General features: G+C 44.2%; 1 protein-coding gene across 3 annotated transcripts in view; it reads left to right on the plus strand.

The window, feature by feature from the left end:
* Window positions 1-12,661, plus strand: part of ASTN2 (astrotactin 2) — a 997,023-nt gene that overhangs the window by 547,133 nt on the left and 437,229 nt on the right. For all 3 annotated transcript variants that reach the window (XM_023223654.2, XM_023223656.2, XM_023223655.3), the window contains one exon: window positions 6,214-6,364. In XM_023223654.2, the coding sequence (XP_023079422.1) occupies window positions 6,214-6,364 (151 nt within the window). The remainder of the gene's footprint in view (window positions 1-6,213; window positions 6,365-12,661) is intronic.

Raw genomic sequence — 12,661 nt, forward strand, 5'->3', positions numbered from 1 at the left:
GTCTTTAATACAGTTTTATTGAAACATAGCTACATTTATTCTTTTGTGTGTTGTCTATGATTGTTTGTGTATTACAAAAGCAGAGCTGAGTGATTGGGACAGAGACTGTATGGCCTGCAAAGCCTAAGATCTTTACCATCTAGCCCTGTACAGAAAAGTTTGCCGAGCTCTGTTCTGTAGAGTGGTTGAAAACCCTCCACACAGTTCCTGGAGTGTGGTAGGTATTTAATTGAAGTTAGTCTTTTCTCCTTCCAAATAAAGGCACAGATAATATGGAGAGTGACTTCATCATGATCCTTTCCCTAAGATTTTTCAAACCTTGTAAGGACCACAATGAAACATGAAGTGTCTAGAGTGAGAAGAGCCAGTGCAGTGTTAGGAGCACTTTGATAAGAGACAAGGACTGAGGTGTTTTATTTATTCCTGGCTCTGTCCTACCAAGCAAATGTGGGCACATTCCCCTGTGCCCTGTGGAATTGCATGAATTGTGTCCCCACAAAATTTGTGTTCACCAGAACTTCAGAATGTAGCCTTATTTAGAAATAAGGCCTTTGCAGATATAACTAAGAAAAGGTTATAACAGATTAAGGTGGACCCTAAACCCAGCTAATGGTGTCATTTTTTTTCTTGCTTTTCTTTTTTTTTGAGACGGAGTCTTGCTCGTCGCCCAGGCTACAGTGCAATGTTGTGATCTCAGCTCACTGCAAGCTCCGCCTCCTGGGTTCAACAGATTCTCCTGTTTCAGCCTCCCCAGTAGCTGGGATTACAGGCACCCGCCACCACGCCCTGCTAATTATTGTATTTTTAGTAGAGATGGGGTTTCATCATGTTGGTCAGGCTGGTCTCGAACTCCTGACCTCAGGTGATCCACCTGCCTCAGCCTCCCAAAGTGCTGGGATTACAGGTGTGAGCCACCGCGCCCAGCCCGAATGGTGTCATTTTAAGAAGAGGAGAGGACACACACACACAGGCAAGAAGGCCATGTGATGATGGGGACAGAGGAAGGAGTCCTGAAGCTGCCAGTCAAGGAAAGCTAAGCATGGCCAGGAGCCATGGGAGGCTCTGAAGAGGCAAGGAAGGATTCTCTCCTTGAGCCTACAGAGGGACCAGGGCTCTACCAAACCTTGATTTTGGACTTCTGGCCTTCAGAATGGCGAGAGAATAAATTTCTGTTGTTTTAAGTGAGCTGGTTCATGGTAATTGTTATGGCCCTTCTAGTAAACTTAAACACTGTGCTTTCCCCTTCTGTTCCTGCATGGATTGAGGCTATTGTGGATCACATGCACGACCCAGGAATCAGGTTATGGGAAGTAGATAAAGACCGCCCAGGTTCTGCCCATTCTGTCCTCCTCTGCTAAGACAGAGAGATTGAACACAGATTCTTACTGGCCTTACTGTTAGGAGGGCTCTGACTTGCCCAAGACACACAGTAAGTCGTTGAAGTTTAACTCAGGTAGCTCAGGACTTGAGGTCACGCAGATTCGAGTGCACAGCCTGGCCTCACTGCATCACGCCATTGAGAACCGCAACAAGTGACATAACTTCCCTAAGACCCTGTTTGTCCAGCTGCACATTGGGTATAAAACTGTCATTTCTAGGGCTCCTGTGAAAATCACAGATAATATTACAGGAAGGAAACCTAGTACCATCCCTAGCACATAGCAGGTGCCCAGGAAATCCTAACTAATGAAGAGGATATTGATAATTTTGGTGATTGCTGGCAAAAGTGGGATTCTCACCCTGGTCTCCTGATGCCCCAGGGCAGTGTCCATCAGTCCAGCCTATCTCCGCCCCCAGTGCTCTTCCATTCATCTCTTTGCTGCCCCCCCCCCCCCCCCCCCCCAATTGGGGCCGCCCTCGAACCCCCCACAGACCCTAAACTCTGGGCTCCACAAGCCAGATGAAGGATTGAGCCACAGAGTTAAGAAAACGCCAGTGTCTGCTTTAAGCTCTTTTTCTGTCTCGTGCTCAGATTCTTCATTCCCTAGCCTGACACAATCACTTCTCTTGACTTGGTAATGGCCCCTGTGTCAGGTCTGTGTGTTTTAAGTAATGTTCCCCTCATGTAACTGATGTTTATGCGGAATCAATCCTTTTAAACGCGGACAGCCTTTGTATTTTTATAACTTGAACTGTCTCTAGGTTCCACAGAAAGGTGACATGTTTTTGCTTGTTTTTCACTTCCCTTTCCTTGTTTCTTGGTTGTTGTCCGGCTCTGCTCTCCATGGCTCTGTATTTTCTTCTCTTTTCTTTTTCTTTTTCTGAGACAGAGCCTCACTCTGTCTCCTAGGCTGGAGTGCAGTGGTGCCGTCTCGGCTCACTGCAACCTGTGCCTGCTGGGTTCAAGCGATTCTCCTGTCTCAGCCTCCTGAGTAGCTGGGACGACAGGCGCGAGCCACCACGCCCGACTATTTTTTGTATTTTTAGTAGAAACGGAGTTTCACCATGTTGGCCAGGCTGGTCTCGTACTCCTGACCTCAAGTGATCCGCCTGCCTCAGCCTCCCAAAGTGCTGAGATTACAGGCATGAGCCACTGCGCCGGGCCTCTGTTTTCTTTCTCACCATTGTCTTTCTCTTCCCTTTCAGTCTGTCTTTTCTGCATTTGTCTCCTCCTGCTCCCGTTTCTCACTCCCCCTGCCACCTTCTCTCCCTCTCCTCAGCACACTTACTCATTTGTTCTGTTTACCTTGAGGCTGTCTCCTCTTTTCATCTGTTTCTTATGCCTCTGTTCCTCTCTTTGCTTTCTTTTTCCAATTCTAACTTTTCATTTTTATCTTTTCACATTCTTTCTCTCCTCTATTTGCCTTTCTTTTCCTCTCTGTCTCTATGACCTGTGTCCCTCTATAACTCTCTCTCTGTCTGTCCATCTATACCTTTAGATCCCTTTATCTGTTTCCAGGTGACTGTATGTGTTTCTGTCTCGTTGTGTCCCTTCTCAGCAGTTTCTCTATTTGTTTGTCTCTTGTTCTCTCACTTTCTCAGGTCCCTCTGTCTTTTTGTTTTTGTTTTTGTTTTTGTTTTGAGATGGACTCTCGCTCTGTCACCCAGGCTAGAGTGCAATGGCACAATCTCGGCTCACTGCAACCTCTGCCTCCCGGGTTCAAGCAATTCTCCTGCCTCAGCCTCCTGAGTAGCTGGGATGACAGGAACATGCCACCATGCCGGCTAATCTTTTATATTTTTAGTAGAGATGAGGTTTCACCATGTTAGCCAGGATAGTCCTGATCTCCTGACCTAGCCCGCCTAGGCCTCCCAAAGTGCTGGGATTACAGGCGTGAGCCACCATGCCCAGCCAGGTCCCTCTGCCTTATCTCCTCCTCTTACTTTCCATTACTTCTTCTCCCTTCTAGGGTGTTAATATTTTAATAGGCTTAATGTCTTCCCAGGATCCTCAACTCTCTTCATGATTCAAAAGTGGCAAGTCTCCCCAGAGGTTCGTTTCAGGAACTATTAATTCTCCTCTCCCATAAACCTGTCACCTTGCTACATACAAAGTTAGGAAGCAAAGGATAATCCTGGCAGCGCCTCACCCTTCTCCTTTGTCCCTGTGCTGCATCCCTGAACAGGAAGGATTTGGAACGGGGACCCAGAGTTGTGGAAACAGAGAAGACTGCCCTGCTGAGGAGGTTCTTAGTAAAACTACTCATTGGTGAAGACTATGTCTAAGCCTTTGGGTGTTTTCTTTGTTTCATTTGAAAACGTTTACCTAGCTCAGGTTCCTTCCAGGCCCCTGGAGGGCTAAAGAGAAATGAATAAATCTTGAGCCTTTTCCTTTAAAAGCTTATAGTCTCTCTGGGAGACTGTGAAGCTGATAATTAAGATCAATAAGTTAAAAGATTTAGCCAATATGCTCACAGGGAAAAGGAATTAATTCTAGTACGGGGAAGCAGAGAAGGTTTCATAAAGGTGGTAACATAAAGCTACTGTGTAGTTCGGGAGTCAAGACCTTGCCTAATGTCACTGCCGTGTCCCCAGCACCTAGCATTGTGCCTGGTACATGGTAAGTACTCAGTAAGCTTGTATAATATATGAAAGAAAGAAAGAAAGAAAGAAAGAAAGAAAGAAAGAATGAATGAATGAATGAATGAATGAATGAATGAATGTGAAGAGTTTTCAAAGACAAAGATTGTTAGGATTTCATCAGGTAAGCATTTGGAAATGGGCAACCCAGGCAGAAGGAAGAGCATGATTAGGGATGGAGAGAGGTGCCTGCAGGTACCACACCCAGATACCCTCTTCAGGGCCAGCCCACCCACCCACCAGCTGTGGCTGTCCATGACTAGGCGTTGCCTTCAGCCTCAGGGAACTGGCTTATCCAAGTGTATCCCATTCCAGACAGCAGCCCCCACCAATGACTGGCTACTGTGGGGATGCAAAGGCCTGGATTCCTTGCCCTAATTCAGGACATCCATAAAGGGCCTTCTCAGTTCCAGAGCTCCCTGCAGGATCAACTGATGCTTTAGACCTGCATTGTAGGTCAGTCTCTCCCTTTACCAAATCCTGCCTTGTTTGCTTGCCATTTATTTTTTATTTTTTATTTTATTGTGAGACAGGGCTTTCATCATGGCTCATTGTAGCTCAAGAGATCCTCTCACCTCAGCCTCCTGAGTAGCTGGGACCACAGGCATGCTCCTCTAAACCCTGCTAATTTCAAAAAAACTTTTGTAGAGACAGGGTTTTGCCACGTTTTCTAAGCTGGTCTTGAACTCCTGGGCTCAAGTAAGCCTCCTTCCTAGGCCTCCCAAAGTGCTGGGATTACAAGCGTGAGCCACCACGCCCAGCCCTTCCTCACCTTCTACAGATGCATCTCCCAAGAGGGCTCGTCAATAAACCTCCTGCATGTAACTTTCCAGTTTAGAACCTGTTTTCAGAGATTCTGTGTTCAGGGAATGAGACGAAGCCTGTACCTAGTGGATAGAGATATAAGGAGAGGGTCAATGGGGCTGGACAGGTAACCAGGGACCAGATTATGAAGTCCGAATGTCAGAGAAGTTAATTTATATTTTTTCTCTAAGTACTGGGAAGCTATTGATCAGAGGAGTATCTAATTAGAGCTGGGATTTACCAAGTTCACTGACAGTCAGTATGAAAGATGGGACAGAAGGGGTAAGACTGGAGGCAGGAAATGAATTAGGAGTTTCAAACCTGGTCCAAGCCTGAGGTGGAGAAGAGTGGAAGAAGCTATGCAAGATGGTGCAGAGATACCCCCTCTAGTGTGTGCTAGCCTCTTCCTGCTTCATTTCCCTTGCTTCACAGCTCTGGACTTCATGAGGCACAGACGAGGGAAGGATATGTGCTTCTTCTCACTGCTCATGGTGCTCCTTTAAAATCTCCTGTAAGTGTGGAAATCACATACCCCAGTGCAAGTGTATCTCTTATTTCGGGCCCTTTCTGCAGAAGACAGCATCAGAAGCTCCCATCTGTATCCTCCATTGTAGAGAATTCCATCTCATAAAATTTTGGCAGATCCATGGATTATGGTATCAAGTCTAGTCTTATCTTTTAAGAACCTCATTTGGGAGGAATCATGTATTTCCCTGGAATCCCATGACCTTTCCAACAACTGTTGCTGACAGTCTCGATGGTGTGACTTATACACAATAGTCTGAAAAATAAGGATCTAGGGCCCTAGAGGGTCAGACTCCTGTGTTTGTGTCTTGGCTCTGCTGTTTATAGACTGTTGGATTTGGAGTCAGTCCCATAATCTTTCATGGTTTCAATTTTATATTCACAAAGTTGGAATAATAGGAATGTGCCCTATTGCAGAGTTGCTATAGGGAGCTCTGAAATCTGCAGAAACAGGTAGGATGCAAGCTAAGAGGTAGTGAGAAGAGCCTTCTCTTTGGACTCAGCTGGAAGTTAATACAAACTTCACTTTTGTCACATTGTAAGCTGCTGGCCTTCAGCAAGATACTTCACCTTGCTCAGCCACAGTTCGCTTATGGTAAAGTGTACATCTCGTGACTGCCTCCAAGAATCATAAGTATTAATGAAATAAAGAGTATAGAGTTCTAGGTCCATTTCTCTGTATCACAACTTGACAAGCACCGTGTCATATGATGGTATACCTGTTGTTGTTTCCTTTTTGTAATATTGATTGTTATTATTTTCCTGATTATAAATAAGTTATGGTTTCAAATGTATTGAATTCACATTTTTTTTAAATCTAGGGATGCAAATGTCTCGGGTTTAACCATCCCCTTTCTCTCCAAGGGAAGAAGCGATGCTGTCCACATACTTTGAAACTATCAATGACCTGCTGTCCTCCTTCGGGCCAGTTCGTGACTGCTCTCGGAACAATGGGGGCTGCACTCGCAACTTCAAGTGTGTATCTGACCGGCAGGTGGACTCCTCAGGATGTGTGGTAAGTGCCCATTGGCCCAGGAACATGGCAGTGGCCCAGGTGCTAAGGCCACCTGCTGGAAGCCCTGCCCTGTGAGGGAATGCTGGTAAGGAGGATCACACTCGCACTACCCTCACCTGCCTCTGTGGCCTTCAGCATGCCAGCCTACCTTGGTTTTCTCACCTGTAAAGTGAGATCATTATACCTACCTCTTGGAATTGTTGGAAGCATGAAACAAGATATTATAACTTAAGTGCCCACCACACAATAGGTCTTGGAGAACTTCTGACCTTCAGAAGCTTACAGTCCATTTGAGAGTAAGACAGGGAATGCCTTACCTCTGTGAATACAATAGTAGGGGGGATGTCAATGAGGTGTAACTAGTATGGACAGGAGGTGCTTTGGTGGGGTCCAGAAGAGAAAGTTTCAGCTGGGACCTCAGTTTCATAGAAGGCTTCCTTGGAACGTTGGCTTTTGGCTTTGGCTTCAAAAGATGAGTCAACATTAGGGAAAGAGGGGAGACAGCCAAGCAAAGACATGAAGGAAGGGAGAGGCAGCCTTGTTTGCTTGGAATTTTAGTATCTAGTGTGGGACAAGGTCACAGAAGAAGTGGGAGGGTTCCTGTTGCTTGCAGAAGGGTGTGCCAAAATTGATGGTTTTATAAGAATGACCTAAGATACAGGGTTTGACCTCTAGAAGCTTTTATTCTAAAGAGGAAATTAGGTCCCAGGAACCTGACTTTTTAACGTGTGTGTGTGTGTGTGTGTGTGTGTGTGTGTGTGTGTGTTGGGTTATCTTGAAAATACACTTGGGAAACATTGCCACATAGGCTAAACTCAGCCTGGCATTCAATGTTCTTCTTTCTGTGGTCCCTTTTCAGTCTCTCCAGCCACATCTCTTATTGCTTCATTTCAATCTACACTAGAGCCTAATGGAGCTAATTAGATGGGGTTCTATGAACTTGCCTGCCTGTTTCATGCCTCAGAACCTTTTCTTGTACCTTCTCTCTGCCTAGAAAGAATTGCTTTCCAAGCCTATGAAGCAAACAAGTGAACATCTTTCCTGAGACATCTCCTCTATAAGGCCTTTTCCCTCCCCACAGGTGACCTTCTTTTCCATACAGTATCCTGACTGTATGCTGTACTTAGCTTTATTAAGTCACCTGTGACACGTTATAGCACAGACTGGCTTTTCAGTTTATGTTTCTTAAAAAACTGAGGGAGGACCCAGGGAATCTGTTGATTTGGCTCAACACCCCAAAAGTACCCATCTCAATAAATAAAGAAAAAATAAAGAAGAAGCAGCGAAGGATAGAAGTAGGGATGGGAATCCTGCTGTGGACTAGGCTGTCTGAATAAGACCCAAGGGAGATAGAACACACACTTGACCCTTAATGCAGCTACACACCAGCTGAGAAACAGACAGAGGTCAGGAGATCAATATGAAGAAGCTTCTAGAATGAGATAATGCAATGAAACTATATTTGAGACACAAAGATCAACAGATCTTCAGAGGTGAATGGGCAATTAGAAATTTTAGTGATTAGAATTCTCAGGATTACAAGTGATAGAAACTAAACTCAAACTAGTATAGGCAAAAAAAAAAAAAAAAAAAAAAAAAGGAAATGCATTCGCTTAAGTTGAAGTCTGGAGAAAATTGGATTGAAGGGCTCAAGCAATGTCATTGGAATCCCCCTGCTAATCTTAGCTCTGCTTTCCTTAGCACTGTGCCATGCTCGGGCCAGCTGCAGGCTGGATGCAAGTCCTACAGGATAAAAACACCTCTTTCCTAGTACCTCCAACTACTGTCACCAGATTCCTTCTCATTGGGCCAACTTGGTTGTCATGCCCATCTATCCCTGTACCAATTACTGGTCAGGGGGATTAACTGGGCTCATCCCAGAGCCAGCCATGCCTGGAGCTTGCACCAGGAGGCAGCTACACCTGAAATGCATGGCCCTGAGATGGGGGAAGGCATAGATTCTCAAGAAAAACTGGGGTGCTGGCAATAGGAGTTGTAGATGCTAGATTGATATACATCAACAGCTGTCTGCCTCAGACCATTGAAACCTAACCCTTCATATAGCACATTGGAAAGGTGCTAGTGGAGGAGAGGAGGATTTGCTCAAGGCTTAAACCCAGCCAGTGGACAGACAGCTCAAAAGGATGTCCCGTGTTATGTCCAGAACATGAGGTTGACCTTTTTCAAAGGATTAAGTTGTCTGCCTCTTTCCTTTTTTCCATTAGTTCTCTTTTCTCTAATTAAGATCCTTCTCTTTTTCTTTTAGGATAGACATCCCATAGGAATGAAACCTCAAATACAGAGGGGTGTGTGTGTGTGTGTGTGTGTGTGTGTGTGTGTGTGTGTAGGTTGGACTTGTGTCTCTTTGTCTTTTATTCACATAAACTGGAAAAATTAAAAGAGAAAGAACATTCATTCCCTAGGGGATAAGAGAAAATTCAACGGTCTGATGAAGTTGTCAAAGACCCTCCTCTCTAGATTAAGGATGTAATTTTAAAACCACTACTTTAGGGTTCAATGGATGTAAGGCAAGCTCCTCTCTGTGCTTCAGAATAGACAGGGTAATCCCACGTTTATCCTGAGATTTTAAATCCCTTTCATTTCTCTGTAGATTTTCCATCATGTCTGTAAAGAGAAACTTCTTCTCTTAGATCACCTTCTAAGAAATTCCTTCAGGTATTACATAATAATGCCTTATATTTTTAGAATACTTTAGAGTTCTCAAAGCATGTCTACAAGCTAAGAGCTCATCCTCACAACAAACCTGGGCAGTAGTAGATTCCCTCAGGAATGTGGAACAGGCTCAGGAAGCAGAGTGACTTTCCAAGGTCTTACCGCCAGGTGGCAGGGTGGAAGACCAAGACCATGTCTCACTATCAGTCCTTCTGCCAGGGCCACTTTGGCTTGCTTTCCCACACTGGAGCTGAGATGAGTTCTTGTTGAAGAATCATGGAAAGGAGACTGGGCTGAGTGATTTGGGCTAAAGCCTGGATTTAGGCATTAGAATGATCATAGCTCTGGAGTCTATGTTGACTTCATTAGCATCAGTTTCTTAATCTTTCAAAAGGGAGCAACGGTACTTATAAATTTTTCTAAAAAAAAAACCTCAAAGGGCTCAAAGAACATAACTGACAATGATCTGAGATTTACAAAGTACCATTTATAAGTGAGATAATGAGACCACAATACTGATATTTATATGTAGTGGATATATATGCGGCCACGCAAATTTAGGAGCACAGCATATCTAATGTTCTATAACGTTTCTGTAACTGAATTTCATTTCATTTCTGTTCCATTGTTAGTAGAAACTTAACTCTAGTCAATTTCAGTTTTTTTCTGCCTCCCATCTCTTAACTGAACATTTGAGTTCAAAGGGCCAACGTACCCGTAAGGCCTAGGAGCTAAGGGGATGTTTGGTACTGGGCCATCACTTTTTAATCTGGTACCTGCTGCTTCATTTGACCCTTGTCCATCACTCTCCTTCCTCTCCATTCCCACCTGAATCACAGGAGTGTAGTACAGCTGCTGCCTCATCTGCTTTATTCCACCACAAGGTCATTTAAGGCCAGCTGACTCTGTCCATCAGCTAGCTTTTCCAGCCTCTAGAGGGCATGAGAAATGTCCAACAGTTCCACCTGGAGGATCTGAGAAAAGCTGTCTGGAGCTCTTTTGATCTAGACATGCCAGGAAAGGATCTATAGTCGGCTGTTTTCACAGTGGGGAGGAGCACTCACTATGCTTGCTGTCAACCTGTGCTATATAGCAAGGGATGCCCAGAGCCCCTTTACCTTCATAACCCTCAAGCCCACCTGATATTCTGTATCCCCTCATCCCCTTCATCCACTCATGGGCTTAGCCTGGTAAGGATAGAGGATGGGACCCCTTTTAGGATACTCATTAGCATTTTCTAGATTACTTTGTTTGACTTCCAACATTCCTCTCTTCCACCAGCTCAAATGACCTTTACTTCTTTGTGGATATGAGGGAAGGTAATTCTCTAACAGATCACAGATTCTTCTATTGTTTTCTTATTGTCATTATAATGATGATTATTGTTTTACCTTCTATAATAGCTCTGCCTTCTAGACCTCAACTTTTGAAACACAAGATTTTAAAAATCTGACGTATTTTTGCTCAGCTTTCTGGTTCTGCTGTGGTAGACTTCCCTTTGGATAATGTGTTTCTTATATAGCTAACTGGTCAATTGGAGGATGGCCATAAGATACGTAGTAGGCAAAATAATGGCCCCTGCAAAGATGTCCACATCCTGATTCCCAGAACCTGTGACTGGTATGTTACCTTTCATGACAGAGGCAGGAATTAAATTTGCATACAGAATTAAGATGACTAGCTGACCTTAAAAGAGCGAGAGTATGTTGGATTGTCAGAGTGTGCTCAGGAAAACAGAGGAGTGGGGTAGAGAGAGGCAACATTGCCAGTTACGAAGTTGGAGGAAGAGAGTTACGGGCTAAGGAAGAGAAGTGGTATTTAGAAGCTGGAAAAGCAAAGAGAAAGACTTACCTCTGGAACCTTCAGAAAGAAATGCGACCCTGCCAACACCTAAATTTTAGCCCATTGAGACCCAAGTTGGACTTTTAAATTGTAGAACTGTGAGATAATAAATTTGCGGTACTTTAAACCACCAATTGCATAGTAATTTGCTACAATAGCAATAACATACTGATAACAGGTAAAAGATCATATGAGGAGGGTGATACAGTAAATAATATATAAATAATTGTGCTACTATTTTTATTTTCAGTTATTTCCAAGGAGATCGTATCCCTTGACCAGGGATAGAGGAAGTAACAGTGAATGAAACATCAGAAAAGAGAGGGAGCCTGTGTTCCCCTTCAGTATTTCCAAGAGTGAAAAATTGTTGTGTGTTAGAAATGTTATAAATCTGACAAACATAATGATGTCAGCAAGGCACAGTTTGAAATGTAAGCTATGGGTCCATTTATTCTGTGTGGCAGTATAAACACTGCAAAATTTTAATCAAGATAGAGAACAAAAACAAAGAAAACTGCAAGCACTTAATCACAGCATCGTATGGAGGACACTTCCACCACCATCTCTAGGTAACTGCTGCCCCCTGACGCATTTCACTAATGCCATTCTTTTATGTTTTTCTGGTTTTCCCAGCATGGGAAGCCTTTTGATTAACCCAATACCAGACAATCTGGTGATCACAATACCCCTTTTGAACTATCAGTTCATGGCTCACTTTCCTGGTTCCAGCTTTCTATTATTGTGTAACAAACTACCCCAAAACTCAGTAGCTTCACACACTCTTGTTTTGTCTATAGTTTTGTGAATCAGGACTAGGTGGAGGGTGCAGCTGGTTTGTCTCTGATCAAAGACAGATGGGCCATCTGGGGCTGGAGGAGTCATTTGCAGAAGGGTTCCTTTATTACCTGTCTGGGGCTAGGACTGGCAATCATTGGTGGTTGACACTGGCTATGCTGAACCTGAGCTGGGGCTGTCGACTGGATAGATGATTTTATCATGGGCTCCCCATTTGGCTTGGGCTTCTCACATCATGAAACCTGGGCTTACCAAGGGACCATCCCAAGATGCAGCGTTCTAACTGCCTAGGCAGAAGCTGCAAGGCTTCTTAGTCCCCAGCCTCAGAAGTCTCAGAACATCATTTCCACCACATTCTATTGGTCAAGCACGTCAATAAGGTCAGCCCAGATTCAAGGGGGAGAGAGCTAGATTTCACCTGTCAATGAGAAGAGTAGCAAAGAATGTGTGGTCATCTTTAGTCTACCCATTTACCCAGTGCATGGACACAGACAAGGGCTACTAGAGCCGGAAGGGACCCTCTCCCATTATACAAACAGAAAAACAACGGCGTAGAAAGATACAGAAATTGCTCAAGTTCATGTAGGGAGGTAGTAATACCACCTAGATTTAATTCCAAGACTCCCTTCCAGTTGCACATTCCAACAGCTAATGGCCCATAGCATCAGCTTTGTCACTGTATAGTATAATTATTTATTTTGCAACATTCCTGTATCCAGCACTGTGAATGGACCAGGAGCAAAACACCACAAGAGTTACACCTTGTTTGATAATCCCCCTCAGAAGACAAGACAGACTTCAGCAGGATTGCAGCGTAACTTTGAACAAACCCCTTTGTTTCTCTGTGTGAGAATTATCTAAGACGATTGGTGTGAGTATTGCAGAGAAAAGAATGGTCATAAGAGAGAACTGACATTCACTGAGCACCTACTATGTACTATTTTGCCTGTGTTCATGGCAATTAATGCCTATAACTGCCACCTACCT

This window comes from Piliocolobus tephrosceles, chromosome 14 (genome assembly GCF_002776525.5).
Source record: "Piliocolobus tephrosceles isolate RC106 chromosome 14, ASM277652v3, whole genome shotgun sequence".
Taxonomy (NCBI): Eukaryota; Metazoa; Chordata; class Mammalia; order Primates; family Cercopithecidae; genus Piliocolobus; species Piliocolobus tephrosceles.